Source organism: Dictyostelium discoideum (genome assembly GCF_000004695.1).
Source record: "Dictyostelium discoideum AX4 chromosome 5 chromosome, whole genome shotgun sequence".
NCBI classification, from domain to species: Eukaryota; Evosea; class Eumycetozoa; order Dictyosteliales; family Dictyosteliaceae; genus Dictyostelium; species Dictyostelium discoideum.
In genome coordinates this window covers 4,539,262-4,562,918 of record NC_007091.3, presented here as the reverse complement: position 1 = coordinate 4,562,918, position 23,657 = coordinate 4,539,262, and the positions used below count along the sequence as shown (strand labels likewise).

Sequence of the window (23,657 nt, the reverse complement as noted above, 5' to 3'; positions counted from 1 at the left end):
AAAATATATAAATAAAAATATAAAAATATAAAAATATAAAAAAAAAAAAACAAAATAAAATAAAAAAAAACAAAACAAAACAAAACAAAACAAAACAAAACAAAACAAAACAAAACAAAACAAAAAAAAAAAACTGATACCATTTTGTCTGTATCTTTTTTTTTTAGATTTTATTTTTTTTCAATTTTTTCCATTTTTTTTTTTTTAAATTAATTTTTTTTATTTTTTTCAACCCAAACAAATTGATCAGATTTAAAAAAATAAAAAAATAAATAATAATTTAAATTATAATATCTTTTTTTTTTTTATTATTATTTAATTTTTAATTTTTAATTTTTAATTTTTAATTTTTAATTTTTAATTTTTTTTAACATTGGAATATTAAAATCATCTACAAAAACCTTTATCATTGTTTGGTTTCTTTTTATTGGGTTTAACTTTAACTTTTTCTTTTTTTGGAAAGTATGTTTCTCCATCACCTTCAGCAAAATCTATAATTTCATCACTTTCGCCTTTTTTTTCATGTGCATCTTCATCATCTTCGTCATCTTCATCATAGTAATCATCGGCATCATCTTTATCTTTATTTTTGGGATTTTGAGATTTCTTTTCATTTGAGTGGATATCTTTTTCCTTTTTAGTCTTTTTAAGTTCTTTTGATCTTTCAATCATTGCAGCACGATTCTGTTTTTTTAATGCATTTCTTTCAATTTGTTCTTTTTTCTTTTTCTCTTTAATCTTTTGTTTCTCTTCATTTGTTAATTCTTTTTTTACAGTTCCTTCACCTTCAATTTTTATCATCATCATTCTTTTTGGAATGCTGGTTTGATTATTAAAAATTGAAGTTCTAATTGGAATTTTTGAAAAATCTCTTTTAAAAATGGATGTTGAAATGATTCCACCATTCAAACTACCAAATAGTATTTTAGTCTTACTACAAAACTTTAACATATTATTATTACAATTATTTCAGAAAAATAAAAATTAAAATAAAAAAAAAAAAATTCGTTTTCAAAAAAAAAAAAAAAAAAAAAAAAAAAAAAAAATCATAAAAAAAAAAAAAAAAAAAAATAAAATAAAAAAATTAAATTAAATTAACAAAAAAAGTAGAGCCCTTTTATTTTTTGTTTTGTTTTTATTTATATAGTAATCACCCTTTCATTTTTTTTTAATTAAAAAATAATTGCAGAATTAAAAAAAATAAAAAATAAAAAATAAAAATTCTATTTTTGTAAATAATATAATATAAAATATAAAATAAAATAAAATAAAAATATAATAAAATTGATAAATAAAAAAAATATTATTTCCCAAATTAATTAATATGGGAAAATATCATATTTGATTTCAAAAATTTTTTTTTTAATATTTTTTTTAATTTTTTTTTTTTTTTTTTTTGTTTTTGGGTTGGGTGCATAATTTTTATTTTTTTCATACCAGGTGATCAAAAACGAAAGCCATTTCATTTCCGAAAAAAAAAAAAAAAAAATAAAAAAAAAAAAATAAAAATCTAACAGTATGGTGGCAAATACGTAAAATTTGCCCCGACCTATGCAGGTCCTACTGTTTTTTTTTTTTTTTTTGTGGTATTATATTTTTTTTATTTTTTTTTTGAATTTTTTTTTTTTTTTTTTTCTTCATTTTTTTTTCTCACTTCACAAACTACAACTAATTATAAAGTTATAATAATAACTTTTTTTTTATTTTTCTATTTTTATTTTTCAATTTTTTTTTTTTTTTTTTCAAAGATTTATAAAAATTAAAACCTTTTAATTTTTTTTTTTTTTTCCAAAAATAAATAAATAAATAAAAAATAACCAAATTAATAAAATAAATAAATTAATAAAATAAATAAATTAAAAAATGATTTCAAGAGCATTTTCAAAAGTTAATAAAAATCAATTAATTAAAACAGTGTCAACAAATCGTATTGTCGCATGTAAAAATAATCAAACACAATTTATACAAAGATTTTCGACATCAACTGATAATAGTAATAATAATGAACAAAATCAACAACAACAACAACAAAAAGAACAAGAACCAAAAAAGAAAATGAATAAATTTGCATTTTGGGGTGGATTAGCAGTAGCAGGTTTAGGTGGTTTTTGGATAATTGATATGGTGGTTAATGATGATTTCGATTCAGTCACTGATAAATTTAGAACTAGATTACCAGAAAGTGAAAGAAAGAAAAGACCAAAAGTTGTCATTCTTGGTACTGGTTGGGGTTCATTATGTTTCTTAAGAAAATTACATACTGATTTATTTGATGTTACAATCATTTCACCAAGGTAATTAAATTATTTAATTTTATTTTTATTTTAATCTTATTTACTAATTTATTTTAAATTTAAAAAAAAAAAAAAAGAAATTACTTTTTATTTACACCATTATTAGTTGGTGGTACAACAGGTACAGTTGAAGTTAGATCAATTATGGAACCAATTAGAAAGTATTGTAAGAGAGCAGATGCAGAGGATGCAACTTTTTATGAAGCAGAATGTTTATCAGTTGATCCAGTTTCTAAAAAGGTTAAATGTTATGATAATAGTGCTGTAAAAGGTGAAGTTTCAGAATTCGAATTAGAGTATGATCATTTGATCGTTGGTGTCGGTGCCGATAATCAAACCTTTGGTATTCCAGGTGTAAAAGAGAATGCTTGTTTCTTAAAAGAAATTAATGATACTCGTAACATTAGAGATAAAATTATTGATTGTCTTGAAACTGCTTCTTATCCTGGTCAACCTGAAAAAGAAATTGATCGTTTATTAAATTTCGTTGTAGTTGGTGGTGGTAAGTTTATTTATATATTTTTCCCAAAAAAAAAAAAAAAAAAAAAAAAAAAAAACCTCGCTGTCCTAATCATTTTTAATTTTCAAATTTTTTTATTTTTTATTTTTTATTTTTTTATTTTTATTTTAGGTCCATCTGGTGTTGAATTTACAGCAGAATTAAATGATTTCCTTCAATCAGATTTATTAAAAACATATCCATTAGCAAAGAGAATTAATGTTACATTAGTTGAAGCACTTCCACATATTTTAACAATTTTTGATAAGAAGATTATTGATCATGTTGAAAAACGTCTTCAAAGTTCAAACAATACAAAGATTTGGACAAAGACAGCAGTTGTTGGAGTTAGAGAGAAAGAGATTACAGTAAAGAATACTACAACCAAAGAGGAATCAATTCATCCATACGGTTTATTAGTATGGGCAACCGGTAATACACCAAGAAAGATTACCACTCAAATTATGCAATCGATCGGACCAAATATTCAAAACAATAGAAGAGGTTTGGTTGTTGATGATTATTTCAGAGTGGCTGGTACTGATGGAATTTGGTCAATTGGTGATGCTTCAATTAATCCATCAAAACCATTGGCTCAAACTGCTCAAGTTGCTTCTCAACAAGGTCGTTATTTAGGCAGATTATTCAATCAATTGGCAGAGGAAATGAATAATGATCTCATTAAAAAGAGAGAGAATCCAGATGCACATAAAGAGGAAAAAGAAAAACAACAAGAGAAATTAAACCTTTTCAATTCAATCACTGGTTCAAATAAAAGCTTTGAGGAAGCCGTCAAAGAGAAACCATTATTTAAATATAAACATATGGGTACTTTAGCTTATGTTGGTGATCATCAAGCTGTAGCTGAATTCAAAGGTGATCATTCAACAACTGTCTCTGAAGGTTATATCACTTATTACCTCTGGAGAAGTGTATATTTCACTAAACTTTTAAGTGTTAGAAATCGTGCTTTAGTCTCTTTCGATTGGTTAAAGAGTAGTGTTTTCGGTAGAGATATTTCAAGAGGTTAAAATTAATTAATTAAAAAATAATAATAATAATAATAATAATAATAGTAATAATAAAAAAAAATAAATAAATTAAAAATTATATTTATATTTATTAAAATTTTAAAATTTTATTTTTTAATTAAATTGTTTCATTTAAATTAAAAATTTGATTAATATGAGAAATAATCATTTTATCAGTGATTTCAAGATCAGTGTTGTATGAGCCCATTGATTCTAGTAATGATTTGGTTGATAATGATATGCTTTGATTTTCATTGGGTTTATATCTATTGTTTTCACTTTTTAAAATTATATCCAAAGAATGGAATGATTTTAATTTAATACATGATTTTTTATTTGAATTATTTACCATATCAATCCAATCATTAGTATTGATATGTTTACAATTGAAATGTTTTTCAAGTGGTTTAATTATTAAACTTGATTGAATTTGTTTACCATGTACATTATAAATATTCATTTTTGAATCTGTCCAACAATTATCATTCATTATAATATTTGTAATATTATTTGATAACCATGTAATTGTATTAATTAAAATAAAATCATTTTCAAATTGATTTGGATAATAACCTAATTCATAACATGATTGGATTGATAATAAAGAGAAGTCACTAATATGACCAATACCTGTTTCTGGATTTAAAAATATACTTGGTGGTCTAATTAAAATTGATGGTATATTATATTTTTTAGAAGCTTCCAATAAAATATATTCACCAACAACTTTACTCTTCATATATTCTGTTGGTAAATTATCAATATTATCAATTGATGGTAAAACTGATTCATCAAAATTCTTATCAAGTGATTGATTGAAAAATACTGAAAATGATGAAAAGTTTACAATTGGTATCCTTTGTTTTAATGATGATAATGATAATTTAATAATTTCTTTTACTCCATTTACATTTACTAATTTACAATCTTGGTAACTTGATTTTTGATTAATATCTGCACCTGGATTGATTATTAAATTTACATTTTTTGAAATTGTTTCATAATCATCATTTGAAAGACCAAGTTTATTCATTGATAAATCACCAATAATTGGTATAATCTTTGAAATTTGTGATTGATTTAATTTTTCATAAAGTTGATGATATTTTAAATTATTTATAATTTCATCTAATGGATTATTTGATTTACTTTTATTTCTAATTAAACAATAAATTAATTTACATGAATCTAATCTTACCATATTGAATAATAAGAAACCACCTAAAAAACCAGTTGTACCGGTTAATAAAATAATTTTTTCTGAATTATTCCTTGATTGTATTTCATTTGATATTGGTTTAATAGACTCTTCAAATTTCATTTCATTCTTCCAATAATCGATTCTATTTGAAGGTAGGTCTTTATTATTGTCATCTATATTTTGATTATTTTTCATTAATGAATTTAATATCATTTTCATTGAAGTGCTAATTGTATTGTTTTGAAGTTGTTGAATTGTTATTAAATTTATACCAATTTCTTTATCTATCCAATTTTTTAATTGAACTATTATTAGTGAATCTGCACCATAATCGATTAATCTAAGATTTTTATTTATCTTTGATTCATCCATTGAAAATAATTCTGAAACTTTCTCAATGAATAATTCATCAATGTTCTTATTTCCAGTATTCTCTATTTTGGTTTCTTCGCTATTGTTTTTTAAATTCATCAAGTAATCAAATTTTAAAAATAATGATGTTTGTTGATTATTTTTAAATTTTGAGGGTTTGAAATTTGAAAGCATTGAATTTGTGAATTTACCAGCATTTTGAATTTGTAAATCTAAAAGGCCTAAAACTTGATTGATTGGTGTTGGATGGAAACCACCACCGTCTAAAAATACTGAAACTGATTCATTCTTTGAAACGAAACCAGTTGATTCAATTGCACCAAGGCAAATGCAAGTTGATGGTAATCCAAGTGATTCTCTGTATTTTGAAAATGAATCTAATAATGCATTTGCACAAACATATGTACATAAATCAGTTGAACCTATTAATGAAATTGCAGATGAAGCCATAACAAAATTAATTAATTTCCAATTACGTTTAATTGATTGATTATGTAAATTAATTGCTCCCATTGATTTTGCTCCATGTGAAATATCTAAATGTTTCATATTGATTTCTTGAACTTTACATGTAATTTGTTGAAATGCAAAATGGTATATTGAATCAATATTTGTAATTTGTTGGTTTTCATTTAATATTTCATTGATTGCATTATCAACTTGTTCACTATCACCGATATCAACACTCTTGAAATGAAATTTAATATTATTATTTGATAGTTTAGTTTCGTTAATTAATAATTCTAATTCCCATTTTAATGATGATCTTGAAAGAATAATAACATTTTCAATTGTATTAATATTTGAATATTTAATGATCCATTTTAATATTTCTAAAATAATACCTGATTGACCTGTGACTAATATGTTTTTACCTAAATTATTTGAATTAATTTGATAATTTGATTTTAATATTGAAAACTCTTTTTCATCTAAAGATCTATAAATAATATCACTATAAATTTCATGATCATGACTAACTGTAATTTTTTCAATTTTATTGTTGGTAATGTATTTGATGGCATCTTTAATATTTAAATTTGTAAATTCTTTAATTGGAATGGTTTTTAATTCTCCATTTTCAAAAGCATTTGAAATTTCATATAAACATTTGTGAATTTTATTTTTTTGAATTAATGATAACTCAAAGTTATGGTAACCATGATTATATTTAAAATTGATATTTTTTAAAAATTCACTTTGATTTAAATGATTTGACGTTAAATCAATTATTCTACCATACTTTGCTAATAGCTTGAAATTTGAATCCATAAAATCACTTGGTAATGTATTTAATATTAAATCTACTCCTTTCTTTTTTGAACCTAATTTAATTAATTTTTTATTTATTTCTGTAACATAACTTTTATCTGTGTTTGAATAAATTCCAGTAATAAAATCACCGTAATTATCTTGAAGATATCGTTTAGTTTCATATGAATTTACTGTAACGAATAAATTTGAATTAAAACCTTTCCATTTTAATATTTCAAATGTTGATAATCCAAAACCATCACTACCTAAATGAATTAAAATTGATTCATTATCTTCAATATTTAAACTACCAATATTAAATAAACTCATAAATGATGTTAAATAATCAATTGGAATTGATGATGCTTCGTTATGACTTAGGTTTGAAGGTTTTATTTGAATTTTTTTATAATTTGTAACAATGTGAGATGATGTACAAGAATTTGATAAACCAAATACATTATCACCAACTTTATAATCTTTTACATTATTACCAACTCTTGTTATAATACCTGAAAATTCATATCCAAATTGTGGTAAACCTGTATTGTCATCACCGTTGCTATTTGAACCACTAAAATTTAAATAATCTTTATAATTGATACCAGTTGCAATTGTTTTAACTTCAACTTGATTATCTCTTAATTTAATTTGTTTTGATTGTAATTGATATTCTAAATTTGGTGATAATGAACACATTAAATTATTTTGATTTTCAAAAGATTCTGAATTGTATTTTAATTTTAGATTTTTCTCTTTTTGAACTATTTCATAATATACTTTATTATTAATTATAATCATTTCTTTATGAACATTTGTTTTGGAATCTGTCAAGATATTAATGAATTGAACCATATCTTTATTATTTGAATTTATATAATTTTGAGTTGAATCATAATCAAAATCTAAAGTATTTAGTTTCAATTGTTGGAATTCATCAAAGTATCTTGCTGCACCAACAACTGATGATGCTAAATAGTTAGTTTTTCTTGAATCACTAACAATTAATACATGTTTACATAAACTATTGATTTGTAATAATTTTCGATTGATTTCAATATATTCAAGAGTTATTTGTTTAAAATTATCCAATGATAATGTTTCTAATGTTTTTATGAAATAAATGATTGAATCGTTTGTTATTGTTGATTGACTTAATAATTGATTAAATTCTTGAATAGTTTCAATTTGAATTAAACTTTTTGAATTTGAATATAATTTGATGTTTTCTACAAAAATTGGATTACCACCACCATATATAATTATATTATCACGTTTTGGTTGAGAATTCAATAAAGAAATTGGTGGTTTTTGTGCATGTATTACAATACCAACAAAGATGCATTCTTTAGACATTGCAATGTCTTTAAAATTACATGTCTTTAATAATTGACACCAACTTTGTTGAGACATACTACATCTATCTTTTCTAATATCAGTATCAGTGAATGACCACCATTGTTCAAATGAACCAACTATTGAATCATTTAGAACTGATTTATAAGGTGGCTCTAAAAATAGTAATTGACCATTTGGAGTCAACAATTGATACATTTGTTCTACAGCTTGTTTAATATTTTTAACAACATGAAGAACATTTGACATTATAACGAAATCATAATATGATGGATTAATTGATTGAGTTTCTATCAATGATTCATCAATTTTTAATGGACGATAAATAACATTAAATCCATTTGTTATAGCAGCATCATTAATGATTTTATTGATTTTATTCTTTGCATCTGCTATGAATGCAGGTGAAATATCACTCCATGTATATTCGATTTCAACTTGATAATTTGGATTCTCTTGAAGTAATGCAATTATTTCTTCAATAACTTCAACTGATAATGATGCAGTACCTCCTCCAAATTCTAAAATTCTAATTATAATATTATTATTAATAATCTCTTTAATTGAATGTTTAATAACATGTGAAATCATTTGATTCTTCTTTCTTAAATATCTGCATTTATAAATTTTATCCATTAAACCATTTTGAAATAATGATTGAGGTAAATCTTCATTATCATTATCACTTTCTAGTGGGAATAATAATTTTGAAATAATTCTTGACGATTTGATAATTACTTCATTAAATTCGAAATAAGCATCATCATTTTCTTCCAAACTATTAAGAATACCATTCTCTTTTATTGTTTCAAATACAAATCTAAATAATCTTTCGTGTTTTGAAATTTTACTGAAACTTGAAATAATTTCATTAACACTATGAGAATTAATTTTATTGATATTAATTTCTGGACATCTTTTTATAATATCTTTATAAAATAATGTTGAAATATATTTGAATAAATCTTCTGGAATATTAAGTGCAGAATGGAAGAAATCATTTTCATAAATAATTGATTTGAATGATGATGGTGTTGGAATTGGAGAATCTTTTGATTGTAAATGAACTTTGTATAATTCATCATTAGGATACTCAATTTTAAGTGAATCTTTGATTGGAATTAATGATTTACAAACAACTTCTTCAATTTCATATAAAACTGAACCATCTGATAACATTACTATTATAGATCCAAAGAATGAATCAACACTTTTTGATTTTAAATGGGAATAAACATAAACACTATCTTTATAATCTTTTAAATTTGCTGGTATGTTTGATGAATAATATTTAAATCCAATAGCTTTATCAAATACAATTTGACATTGATCATTTGACAATCCTATCATTCCATGTAAACAAGTATCTAATATTGGTATATTTAAAAATGAGTTTGTTTGAGATTCTAAAGATACAACTGATAATGTACAATCACCACCTATATAACATTCAGTAACACCTTGAAAAACTCCAGTATAATTTAAACCAGTTTTTGATTTTATATGTGTATAAAGTTCATTCTTTGTTAATTTGCTTAAATTACATTTGTTTTCAATAATTTCTTTAATATTATACTTTGGTGGTATATCATTACCATGATCTAATAATTGGAAATTTGCATTTGATGATTGAATCCATTCATTTGATTTTTGATCTTTGAAATGAAATTGTGCACGATATTCACTTTTACCAGTTTGTTGAATGTTTGTTTGTAAATATTGATTGATACCTTCAATTAAAATTAATGGTGTTTTAAATTCAATAAAACTAATAAAAATATCTTGATTTTTATAAAGTTGAATAATATTATCAATATAACCACAACCTGGGAAGTAGTATTTACCTTTAACCATATGGCCTTTAAGATATAGAAATGGTTTATTCTTTATATCGATTGATGTTCTATATGAATTATTAAATGGTGAATTATAAGAGTTTGATGTACCAAGATGGTCAATTGGTGGTCCTTCTTTTCTATGTTGTTCGAGAGTTTGGGCTTGAGTGAAATATAATTCTTCATCCCATTGGTAAAGTGGTAAATTTATTGATTGATTTGATTTTTTATTATTAAATTGACATTTAAAATTAATATTATATCCATTTTGACAATATAAATTTGAAATGGTTTGTTGAAACTCTTCGACATCATTCTTTTTCTTATGAAGTGCTGAATAAACTGAAACTGATTCATTTAAACTTGATGGTACCATTTGTTTAATATAAAATAATAATGTTGGATGTGGTGCAATTTCAATGAATACAATTTCATTATTTAATTGATTTGATTCGATATGTTTATAAATATTTGAAATTGTTTGTGTGAATTTAACTGGTTTGATAATATTATCATAAACATATTGTGAATTAAATCGATTTGATTCATTAAATAAATTTGTTGTAACTGTTGAAAATATTGGTACTTTTGGTTGATTACTTTCAATGTTTAGTTGTAATATACTATCTTTTGTACATTGTTGGCTACTTGTATGGAATGATGATAATGAACCTAACATTGTGGTGAAAATTTCTTTTTCTTTTAATTCTTTTGAAATTTCATTTAATATTGATTCATTACCTGCCACAACAATTGATTGAGGTGAATTATAACATGCGATTTCAATTTGTGGATACTTTTGAGAATACATTGATTTAAATTCTTCATCACTGATATTAATTGATAACATTCTACCACAACCATTTGTTTTAGATTGTGCTATTGATCTTTGATAAACTGTATAACAGAATGTATCTAAATCAATCATTCCAGAACAATATGATGCTGAAATTTCACCAAGACTATGACCAAGAATAAATGATGGATTTACTCCCCAATGGTAATATAATTCAAATAGTGATACTGAAATCATACATAGTGCTGGTTGGGCAAAAATTGGATCATGTATTGAGGTTAAGTCATCATCTTTGATTGTTTTTACCTTCTCCCATACTGAAAAACCATAGTACTTTGATAATTTTGAATCGATTAAATCAATTGACTTTTTAAAGATTACTTCATTATTATATAATTCTAAAGCCATTTTAGGATATTGTGATCCTTGACCTGAAAAAACAAAAATTGTAATTGGGTTCTTTCCTTTGAATGACATATTTGAGATGATTGAATTTTTAGTTTGAATTTGTTTTTTATTTGAGATATTTTCAAAAAGTTCATTTGAATTACTTGCAATTACAACTGATCTTTGATAAAGAAAATTTGATTTTGAATAAATTTGATTTGCGGTAAAATCAATAAAATTGAATTGATTATTAATTATATTTTTAAATTTTGATTGGTATTGATTTAATGAATTTGATGAATTTGCTGAGAATGGTATTAACACTCTATCATTAACACTTTGAGATTCTAAATTAATATTCTCTTTAAAGTTATTGTTATTTTTAAATTCTGAAATAAGTAAACAACAATTTGAACCTGTTACACCAAAGTTATTAATCATCATTGAAACTGGTTTTTCATTATTTCTTTTGTTGAATGGAATTGGTGAGGTTACAACTTTTAAATTCCATTCATTGAATTTAATTAATGGATTTGGATTTTTGAAATGAATATTTGGTAAAAAGCATTGATATTTAAACATTAAACAACATTTGATTAATGATGCAACACCTGAACCAGCTTCACAATGACCAATATTACTTTTAATTGAACCAATTAGAATTGGTGTTGATTTATCTCTATTTTTAAAAGCCATTGAAATTGCTTCAGTTTCAATTGGATCGCCTGTTTTAGTACCGGTACCATGTGCTTCGATATATTGAATATCATTAATCGAGAGTTTGTCATTTGTTGACTTAAATGCTGAATTAATATTATTAAATTGTGATTGTTTTGATGGTGAATAAAAGTTAACTTTATCCATATTACCATTACCATCAACATTTGAACTTGAACCATTAATTACACAATAAATTCTATTACCATCTTTTACTGCATCTTGTAAATTCTTTAAAACTACAACACCGACACATTCACCACGTGTAAAACCATCGCCACTTTCATCAAATGTTTTACATTTACCATGTGTTTTACTTAACATGCTTAAAATCGAATATGCTTTTATAATATCAACATCTAATAAAAATAAATTTTAATTAATAAGTGTATTTTTAATTTTAAAAAAAAAATAATAATCCTTACCTAATATTAAATTTACACCACCAACAATTGACATATTGGAAGTACCATTTAATATTGAATGATAACCTTGAGAAACTGCATTTAATGATGATGAACATGCAGTATCAATTGATAGTGATGGACCATTAAAATCGAAACAGTATGAAATTCTATTTGAAATCGCACTGGTTGATTGTGCTATTGCATTCTTTAAAACTGAGTCTTGATGTTTATTTGTATGTAAATAATCAATAGTTGAAGAACCAATGAAAACTGAAGTATTTGTACCACGAATTGAAATTGGATCAATAGATGCATCTTCTAATGCTTCCCATGTACATTTTAATAATAATCTTTGTTGAGGATCGATTAATGGAGCTTCAGATGGATTAATACCAAAAAATAATGGGTCGAATGATTTCCATTCTTTAAATGGTAATAAACCTGCATTTGGACTACTAATTTCACCTAATTTATGAAAATTGTCACTCCATCTTTCTGATGTACTACTAACACCATCAAAACCATTCTTTAAATTATTAAATAAATCATCTGGTGAACTAATTGAATTTTCATTATTACCAGAAGGAATTCTAAATCCAATACCAACAATTGCAACTCCTTTCTCTTTTAAATTTATATTTTTTAAATTACCCATAGGTATTTAGTAGTTTTGAAATATCAAAATTAGTGAAGAAAATTTTTTATTAAAATTAAATATTGTTGTTTTAAATTTATATTTTTTTTAAAAAACTTTCATTATTTACATGATTTTATTAATTAAAATTATTAAACACAAACTTTTTTTAAAGGCTTTATGTGGTAAAATTTATAAAAAATTTTTATTCAGGAGATTAACTAACAGCACATTTGATTTATTTTAAAAATAATACTTGAAGAAATGTATTTTGTTTTTGTGTTCATTTTGTTGTTAAATTATTTATTTTTATTTATTTTTTTGTACATATGAAAAAAAAAAAAAAAAAAAAAAAAAAAAAAAATTTGAAAATTTTGGGGGTTGGATGTAAAAATTTCAGCACTATAAAGTGAAAAGTAATTTTGTGCAGCACTGTGGCCTTAGAAAATTAGAAGTTTATAATTTTTTTTCGTGGGGATTCGTTTAGAGAAAGCCATACCAAAAAAAAAAATAATGACGATTTTTTAATTTTTTAAATCTATAGATTTATTGTTGTTTTTTTTGTAGATTTCCACCAGATAAAAAAATAAAAAAAAATATAAAATTTTTTGCAGATTCACACCAGATAAAATTCATAAAATTATACAAATTCAAATTAATTATAAAACAACAATGATATAATATTTGAAAAAATTATATTCAAGGACAAAAAATATTTTTTTTTTTGTATATATCATCCTTTCTGTTTTTTTTTACCAATTTAAATTATTAGTAAGCCCATATTTGTTTAAAAAAAAAAAACCCTTTTTCAGATTATAATCCCAGAGAATAGGAAAAAAAAAAAAAATAAAAAATAAAATAAAAAAAAAATTTAAATACTTTCTCTCAACATTTATTAAAAATTAATTTATTATATTTTTAACCCTTTTTTTTTTTTTTTTAAACCATTCTTTTTTTTTTTTTTTTCACTTTTATTTTTTGGATACAATAAAGGAATCTTTTTAATTTTAGCATGCACATTGCAATGTCTTTATAATTACTGTTATTTAATAATTGATACCAACTTTGTTGAGACATACTACATCTATTTTTCCTAATATCAATATCAGTGGATGCCCACCATTACAGTGTGTTTTAGTTTGTGCTATTGATCTGTGATAAAATGTATCTAAATCGATTATTCCAGAACAATATAATGTTGAAATTTCACCAATACTATGACCAAGAATAAATGATGGATTTACTCCCCAATGGCAATACAATTCAAATAATGATACTGAAAACATACACACTGCTGGTTGTACAATAGTTGGATCATGAATGGAAGTAGTATCATAATCTTTGATTTTTTTTACCTTCTCCCATACTGAATAACCATAGTACTTTGATAATTTTGAATCGATTAAATCAATTGATTTTTTAAAGATTACTTCATTATTATATAATTCTAAAGCCATTTTAGGATATTGTGATCCTTGACCTGAAAAAACAAAAATTGTAATTGGATTCTTTCCTTTGAATGACATATTTGAGATGATTGAATTTTTATTTCGAATTTGTTTTTTATTTAAAATTTTTTCAAAAAGTTCATTTGAATTACTTGCGATTACAACCGATCTTTGATAAAGATAATTTGATTTTGAATAAATTTGATTTGCGGTAAAATCAATAAAATTGAATTGATTATTATTTATATTTTTAAATTTTGATTGGTATTGATTTAATGAATTTGTTGAATTTGCTGAAAATGGTATTAATATATTTTTACTATTATCATTTTTGTAGATAGTTTCATATGATTCATAATCTTGTTTTTTATATTCTGTTAAAAGTAAACAACAATTTGAACCTGTTAAACCAAAGTTATTAATCATCATTGAAACTGGTAATTCATTATTTCTTTTGTTGAATGGAATTGGTGATGTTACAACTTTTAAATTCCATTCATTGAATTTAATTAATGGATTTGGATTTTTGAAATGAATATTTGGTAAAAAGCATTGATATTTAAACATTAAACAACATTTAATGATGATGAACATGCATTGAAAATGATGGACCATTAAAATCGAAACAGTTGATAATCGATAGTTGAAGAACCAATGAAAACTGAAGTATTTGTACCACGAATTGAAATTGGATCAATAGATGCATCTTCTAATACTTCCCATGTACATTTTAATAATAATCTTTGTTGAGGATCAATCTGATGAGCATCGGATGGATTAATACCAAAAAATAATGGATCGAATGATTTGCATTCATTAAATGGTAATAAACCTGCATTTGGACTACTAATTTCACCTAATTTATGAAAATTGTCACTCCATCTTTCTGATGTACTACTAACACCATCAAAACCATTCTTTAAATTATTAAATTTAATAATCTGGTGAACTAATTGAATTTTCATAATTACCAGAAGGAATTCTGAACCCCACCCCAACAATTGCAACACCTTTATCTATTAAATTTATATTTTTTAAAATTATTCATAATTTAGTTTTGAAATATCTATATTAATTGAGAAAAAATTTTATTTTTATAAATAAAATTTTTTTTATAAATTCAATTTTAAAAATAATGTCTGAAGATGTTTTTATGTTGATTTGACTTTTTTTTTTTTTTTTTTTTTTATAAAAAAGAATAATTTAGATTTGTATTTTTTATTTTATTTAGATTTAGATTTTTTATTTTATAATGTCCAAAACTACCCAAATCTAAAAATATTAAATAAAAAAAACGCAAAGTAAAATTTGAATCTTATTTAAATAAAAAATTTCAAGATCACCCATTATCTGTTGATAATTCTAGTAATGTTTTGATTTTCATTGGGTTAATATCTATTGTATGTATTATTATTGTCATCTATATTTGATTATTTTTCATTAATGAATTTAATATCATTTTGATTGAAATATTAATTGTATTGTTTTGAAGTTGTTTAATTGTTATTAAATTTATACCAATTTCTTTATCTATCCAATTCTTTAATTGAACTATTATTAATGAATCTGCGCCATAATCAATTAATCTAAGATTTTTATTTATTCTTGATTGATCCGTTGAAAATAATTCTGAAACTTTCTCAATGAATAATTCATCAATGTTTTTATTTCCAATATTCTCTTTTTTAGTTTGTTCACTGTTGTCATTTAAATTCATCAAGTAATCAAATTTTAGAAATAATGATGTTTGTTGAATATTTTTAAATTTTGATGATATTAAATTTGAAAGCATTGAATTCGTAAATTTACCTGCATTTTGAATTTGTAAATCTAAAAGACCTAAAACTAGATTGATAGGTGTTGGAACGTAACCAATGCCATCTGTAAATTCTGAAATTGATTCATTCTTTGAAACGAAACCAGTTGATTCAATTGACCCAAGGTTAATACAAGCAGATGGTAATCCAAGTGATTCTCTGTATTTTGAAAATGAATCTAATAATAGGTTTGCACAGGCATATGTACATTGATCTGTTGAACCTATTAATGAAAGTGCAGAAGAAGCCATAACAAAATTAATTAATTTCCAATTACGTTTAATTGATTGATTATGTAAATTAACTGCACCCATTGATTTTGCTCCATGTGAAATATCTAAATGTTTCATATTGATTTCTTGAACTTTACATGTAATTTGTTGAAATGCAAAATGGTATATTGAATCAATATTTGTAATTTGTTGATTTTCATTTAATATTTCATTGATTGCATTATCAACTTGTTCACTATCACCGACATCAACACTCTTGAAATGAAATTTAATATTATTATTTGATAGTTTAGTTTGATTAATTAATAATTCTAATTCCCATTTTAATGATGATCTTGAAAGAATAATAACATTTTCAATTGTGTTAATATTTGAATATTTAATGATCCATTTTAATATTTCTAAAATAATACCTGATTGACCTGTAATTAATATGTTTTTACCTAAATTATTTGAATTAATTTGATAATTTGATTTTAATATTGAAAACTCTTTTTCATCTAAAGATCTATAAATAATATCACTATAAATTTCATGATCATGACTAACTGTAATTTTTTCAATGTTACCGTTGGTAATGTATTTGATGGCATCTTTAATATTTAAATTTGTAAATTCTTTAATTGGAATAGTTTTTAATTCTCCATTTTCAATAGCATGTGAAATTTCATATAAACATTTTTGTATTTTATTTTTTTGAATTAATGATAACTGAAAGTTGTGGTAACCATGGTTATATTTAAAATTGATATTTTTTAAAAATTCACTTTGATTTAAATGATTTGAAGTTAAATCAATTATTCTACCACTCTTTGTTAATAACTCGAAATTTGAATCCATAAAATCACTTGGTAATGTATTTAATATTAAATCTACTCCTTTCTTTTTTGAACCTAATTTAATTAATTCGTTTTTTATTTCTGTAACATAACTTTTATCTGTGTTTGAATAAATTCCAGTAATAAAATCACCATATCTATCTAGAAGATATTGTTTAGTTTCGTCCAAATCAACTGTAACGAATAAATTTGATTTAAAACCTTTCCATTTTAATATTTCAAATGTTGATAATCCAAAACTATCACTACCTAAATGAATTAGAATTGATTCATTATCTTCAATATTTAAACTACCAACATTAAATAAACTCATAAATGATGTTAAATAATCAATTGGAATTGATGATGCTTCGTTATGACTTATGTTTGAAGGTTTTAATTGAATATTTTTAAAATTTGTAACAATGTGGGATGATGTACAAGAATTTGATAAACCAAATACATTATCACCAACTTTATAATCTTTTACATTATTACCAACTCTTGTTATAATACCTGAAAATTCATATCCAAATTGTGGTAAACCTGTATTGTCATCACCATTATTATTATTTGAACCGCTAAAATTTAAATAATCTTTATAATTGATACCAGTTGCAATTGTTTTAACTTCAACTTGATTATCTCTTAATTTAATTTGTTTTGATTGTAATTGATATTCTAAATTTGGTGATAATGAACACATTAAATTATTTTGATTTTCAAAAGATTCTGAATTGTATTTTAGTTTTAGATTTTTCTCTTTTTGAACTATTTCATAATATACTTTGTTATTAATTATAATCATTTCTTTATGAACATTTGTTTTGGAGTCCACCAAGATATTAATGAATTGAACCATTTTGTTATTTTTTGAATTTATATAATTTTGAGTTGAATCATAATCAAAATCTAATGTGTGTAATTTCAATTGTTGGAATTCATCAAAGTATCTTGCAGCACCAACAACTGATGATGCTAAATAGTTAGTTTTTCTTGAATCACTAACAATTAATACATGTTTACATAAACTATTGATTTGTAATAGTCTTTGATTGATTTCAATATATTCAAGAGTTATTTGTTTATAATTATCCAATGATAATGTTTCTAATGTTTTTATGAAATAAATTATTGAATCATTTGTAATTGTTGATTGACTTAATAATTGATTAAATTCTTGAATAGTTTCAATTTGAATTAAACTTTTTGAATTTGAATCTAATTTGATGTTTTCTACAAAACTTAAATTACCACCACCACCATATATAATTATATTATCATGTTTTGGTTGAGAATTCAATAAAGAAATTGGTGGTTTTTGTGCATGTATTACTGACCCAACAAAGATGCATTCTTTTGACATTAAAATGTCTTTAAAATTACATGTCTTTAATAATTGATACCAACTTTGTTGAGACATACCACATCTATCTTTTCTAATATCAGTATCAGTGAATGACCACCATTGTTCAAATGAACCAATGATTGAATCGATTAGAACTGATTTATAAGGTGGTTCTATAAATAGCAATTGACCATTCGGTGTTAACAATTGATACATTTGTTCTACAGCTTGTTTAATATTTTTAACAACATGAAGAACATTTGACATTATAACGAAATCATAATATGATGGTTTAATTGCTTGATTTTCAAGCAATGATTCATCGATTGTTAATGAACGATAAATAACATTTAATCCATTTGTTATAGCAGCATCATTAATGATTTTATTGATTTTATTCTTTGCATCTGCTATGAATGCAGGTGAAATATCACTCCATGTATATTCGATTTCAACTTGATAATTTGGATTCTCTTGAAGTAATGCAACGATTTCTCCAATAACTTCAACTGATAATGACGCAGTGCCTCCTCCAAATTCTAAAATTCTAATTATAATATTATTATTAATAATCTCTTTAATTGAATGTATAATGACATGTGAAATCATTTGATACTTCTTTCTTAAATAACTGCATTTATAAATTTTATCCATTAAACCATTTTGAAATAATGATTGAGGTAAATCTTCATTATCATTATCACTTTCTAGTGGGAATAATAATTTTGAAATAATTTTTGATGATTTAATAACTAATTCATTAAATTCGAAATAAGCATCATCATTTTCTTCCAAACTATTAAGAATACCATTCTCTTTTATTGTTTCAAATACAAATCTAAATAATCTTTGATTTTTTGAAATTTTACTGAAACTTGAAATAATTTCATTAACACTATGAGAATTAATTTTATTGATATTAATTTCTGGACATCTTTTTATAATATCTTTATAAAATAATGTTGAAATATATTTGAATAAATCTTCTGGAATATTAAGTGCAGAATGGAAGAAATCATTTTCATAAATAATTGATTTGAATGATGATGGCGTTGGAATTTGAGAATCTTTTGATTGTAAATGAACTTTGTATAATTCATCATTTGGATACTCAATTTTAAGTGAATGTTTGATTGGAATTAATGATTTAAAAATAACTTCTTGAATTTCATATAAAACTGAACCATCTGATAACATTACTATAATAGATCCATGGTATGAATCAGCATTTTTTGGTTTTAAATTGGAATAAACATAAATACTATCTTTATATTCTTTAAGATCCGATGGTATGTTTGATGAATAATATTTAAATCCAATGGCTTTATCAAATACAATTTGACTTTGATCATTTATTAATACTAACATTCCATGTAAACATGTATCTAAAATTGGTATATTTAAAAATGAATTTGTTTGAGATTTTAAAGATAAAACTGATAATGAACAATCATTACCTAAATAACATTCAGTAGCACCTTGAAAAACACCAGTATAATTCAAACCAGTTTTTGATTTTATTTGTGTATAAAGTTCATTCTTTGTTAATTTGCTCAAATTACATTTGTTTTTAATAATTTCTTCAATATTATAATTTGATGGTATATCATTACCATGATCTAATAATTGGAAATTTGCATTTGATGATTGAATCCATTCATTTGATTTTTGATCTTTGAAATGAAATTGTGCACGATATTCACTTTTACCAGTTTGTTGAATGTTTGTTTGTAAATATTGATTGATACCTTCAATTAAAATTAATGGTGTTTTAAATTCAATAAAACTAATAAAAATATCTTGATTTTTATAAAGTTGAATAATAATATCGATATAACCACAACCTGGGAAGTAGTATTTACCTTTAACCATATGACCTTTAAGATATTGGAATGGTTTATTATTTATATCAATAAATGTTCTATATGAATTTTTAAATGGTGAATAATAAGAGTTTGATAGACCAAGATGATCGATTGGTGGTCCTTCTTTTGTATATTGTTCAAGTGTTTGAGTTTGAGCGAAGTATAATTCATCATCCCATTGGTAAAGTGGTAAATTTATTGATTGATTTGATTTTTTATTTTCCAATTGACATTTAAAATTAATACTATATCCATTTTGACAATATAAATTTGAAATGGTTTGTTGAAACTCTTCGACATCATTCTTTTTCTTGTGAAGTGCTGAATAAACTGAAACTGATTCATTTAAACTTGATGGTACCATTTGCTTAATATAAAATGATATTGTTGGATGTGGTGCAATTTCAATGAATACAATATCATTATTTAATTGATTTGATTCGATATGTTTATAAATATTTGAAATTGTTTGTGTGAATTTAACTGGTTTGATAATATTATCATAAACATATTGTGAATTAAATCGATTTGATTCATTAAATAAATTTGTTGTAACTGTTGAAAATATTGGTACTTTTGGTTGATTACTTTCAATGTTTAGTTGTAATATACTATCTTTTGTACATTGCTGACTACTTGTATGGAATGATGATAATGAACCTAACATTGCAGTGAAAATTTCTTTTTCTTTTAATTCTTTCGAAATTTCATTTAATATTGATTCATTACCTGCCACAACAATTGATTGAGGTGAATTATAACACGCAATTTCAATTTGTGGATACTTTTGAGAATACATTGATTTAAATTCTTCATCACTGATATTAATTGATAACATTCTACCACAACCATTTGTTTTAGATTGGGCGATTGATCTGTAATAAACTGTATAACAGAATGTATCTAAATCGATCATTCCAGAACAATATGCTGCTGAAATTTCACCAAGACTATGACCAAGAATAAATGATGGATTTACTCCCCAATGGCAATATATTTCAAATAGTGATACTGAAAGCATACACAGTGCTGGTTGTGCGAAAATTGGATCATGTATTGAGGTCAAGTCATCATCTTTGATCGTTGTTAACTTCCCCCATACTGAATAACCATAGTACTTTGATAATTTTGAATCGATTAAATCAATTGACTTCTTAAAAATTTCATCATTATTATATAATTCTAAAGCCATTTTAGGATATTGTGATCCTTGACCTGAAAAAACAAAAATTGTAATTGGGTTCTTTCCTTTGAATGACATATTCGAAATGATTGAATTTTTAGTTTGAATTTGTTTTTTATTTAAAATTTTTTCAAAAAGTTCATTTGAATTACTTGCAATTACAACTGATCTTTGATAAAGATAATTTGATTTTGAATAAATTTGATTTGCGGTAAAATCAATAAAATTGAATTGATTATTAATTATATTTTTAAATTTTGATTGGTATTGATTTAATGAATTTGATGAATTTGCTGAGAATGGTATTAATATATTTTTATGATTACTTTTGTTGTTGTTGTTGTTTTCATATGATTCATAATCTTGTTTTTTAAATTCTGAAATAAGTAAACAACAATTTGAACCTGTTACACCAAAGTTATTAATCATCATTGAAACTGGTTTTTCATTAATTCTTTTGTTGAATGGAATTGGTGATGTTACAACTTTTAAATTCCATTCATTGAATTTAATTAATGGATTTGGATTTTTGAAATGAATATTTGGTAAAAAGCATTGATATTTAAACATTAAACAACATTTGATTAATGATGCAACACCTGAACCAGCTTCACAATGACCAATATTACTTTTAATTGAACCAATTAGAATTGGTGTTGATTTATCTCTATTTTTAAAAGCCATTGAAATTGCTTCAGTTTCAATTGGATCGCCTGTTTTAGTACCAGTACCATGTGCTTCGATATATTGAATATCATTAATTGAAAGTTTACCATTGGTTGATTTAAATGCTGAATTAATATTATTAAATTGTGATTGCTTTGATGGTGAATAAAGGTTAACTTTATCCATATGACCGCCGCCATCAACGTTTGAACTTGAGCCATTAATTACACAATAAATTCTATTACCATCTTTAACTGCATCTTGTAAATTTTTTAAAACTACAATAGTAGCACATTCACCACGTGTAAAACCATCGCCACTTTCATCAAATGCTTTACATTTACCATGTGTTTTACTTAACATGCTTAAATACGAATATGCTTTTATCATTCCAACATCTAGTAAAATATTTAAATAAAAAATTAATTAATGAGTGTATTTTATATATAATATATTTAAATGTAATTCTTACCTAATATTAAATTTACACCACCAACAATTGACATATTGGAAGTACCATTTAATATTGAATGATAACCTTGAGAAACTGCATTTAATGATGATGAACATGCAGTATCGATTGATAATGATGGACCATTAAAATCGAAACAGTATGAAATTCTATTTGAAACAGCATAGGCAGATTGTGCTATTACATTTTTTAAAACTGAGTCTTGGTGTTTATTTATATGTTGATAATCAATATTTGAAGAACCAATGAAAACTGAAGTATTTGTACCACGAATTGAAATTGGATCGATAGATGCATCTTCTAATGCTTCCCATGTACATTTTAATAATAATCTTTGTTGAGGATCAATCTGATGAGCATCGGATGGATTAATACCAAAAAATAATGGATCGAATGATTTGCATTCATTAAATGGTAATAAACCTGCATTTGGACTACTAATTTCACCTAATTTATGAAAATTGTCACTCCATCTTTCTGATGTACTACTAACACCATCAAAACCATTCTTTAAATTATTAAATAAATCATCTGGTGAACAAATTGAATTTTCATTATTACCAGAAGGAATTCTAAACCCCACCCCAACAATTGCAACACCTTTATCTATTAAATTTATAATTTCTAAATTATTCATTGGTGCTTAGTTATTTTAGTTGAGGAATATCTCTATTAGTTATTACCAGAAATAATTCTAAATTAATTTTAAAATTAAATTTTGTTTTTTTTTTTTTTAATTTATATTTTTTTTTTTTTTTAGAAACTTGCATTATTTACTTTTTTTTTTACTATTATTTTTTATAGTAAGAAGCAGTTAAAAATAGGTGAACCAATAAAAAAAAATGAATATTAATTAAAATTATCAAGTACCACTTTTTTTTATATAGTGTGGAACATTTTAAATTTGGAGATAATCGGTATCATGTTGGGGATTTTAAAAATAAAGTCTGTAAATTTGGTTTTTGTTTTTATGTTTATTTTACTGTCATTTTATTTATTATTAAGAATTTAAAAAATAAAAAAA

The 23,657-nt window shown here is 23.7% G+C and overlaps 4 protein-coding genes across 4 annotated transcripts; 1 reads left to right on the top strand and 3 right to left on the bottom strand.

Moving 5' to 3' along the window:
* Window positions 1-387: 387 nt before the first annotated feature.
* On the bottom strand, window positions 388-951 carry DDB_G0295665 (hypothetical protein; the record flags this gene model as incomplete). The annotated part of the gene is made up of 1 exon (XM_001732987.1): window positions 388-951. One exon carries the CDS (start codon window positions 949-951, stop codon window positions 388-390), a length of 564 nt encoding a protein of 187 aa, XP_001733039.1.
* A 912-nt stretch (window positions 952-1,863) lies between these two features.
* Window positions 1,864-3,824, top strand: DDB_G0295661 (pyridine nucleotide-disulphide oxidoreductase, NAD-binding region domain-containing protein; the record flags this gene model as incomplete). Its single annotated transcript, XM_001732986.1, has 3 exons — window positions 1,864-2,294; window positions 2,372-2,796; window positions 2,926-3,824. The coding sequence occupies 3 exons, from the start codon at window positions 1,864-1,866 to the stop codon at window positions 3,822-3,824; spliced, it is 1,755 nt and encodes a 584-aa protein (XP_001733038.1).
* Window positions 3,825-3,942: 118 nt separating this feature from the next.
* pks36 (beta-ketoacyl synthase family protein) lies at window positions 3,943-12,804 on the bottom strand (the record flags this gene model as incomplete). Its single annotated transcript, XM_001732985.1, has 2 exons — window positions 3,943-12,101; window positions 12,168-12,804. 2 exons carry the CDS (start codon window positions 12,802-12,804, stop codon window positions 3,943-3,945), a joined length of 8,796 nt encoding a protein of 2,931 aa, XP_001733037.1.
* A 2,847-nt stretch (window positions 12,805-15,651) lies between these two features.
* pks35 (beta-ketoacyl synthase family protein) lies at window positions 15,652-23,270 on the bottom strand (the record flags this gene model as incomplete). The annotated part of the gene is made up of 2 exons (XM_001732984.1): window positions 15,652-22,559; window positions 22,634-23,270. 2 exons carry the CDS (start codon window positions 23,268-23,270, stop codon window positions 15,652-15,654), a joined length of 7,545 nt encoding a protein of 2,514 aa, XP_001733036.1.
* Between the last annotated feature and the right edge of the window lie 387 nt (window positions 23,271-23,657).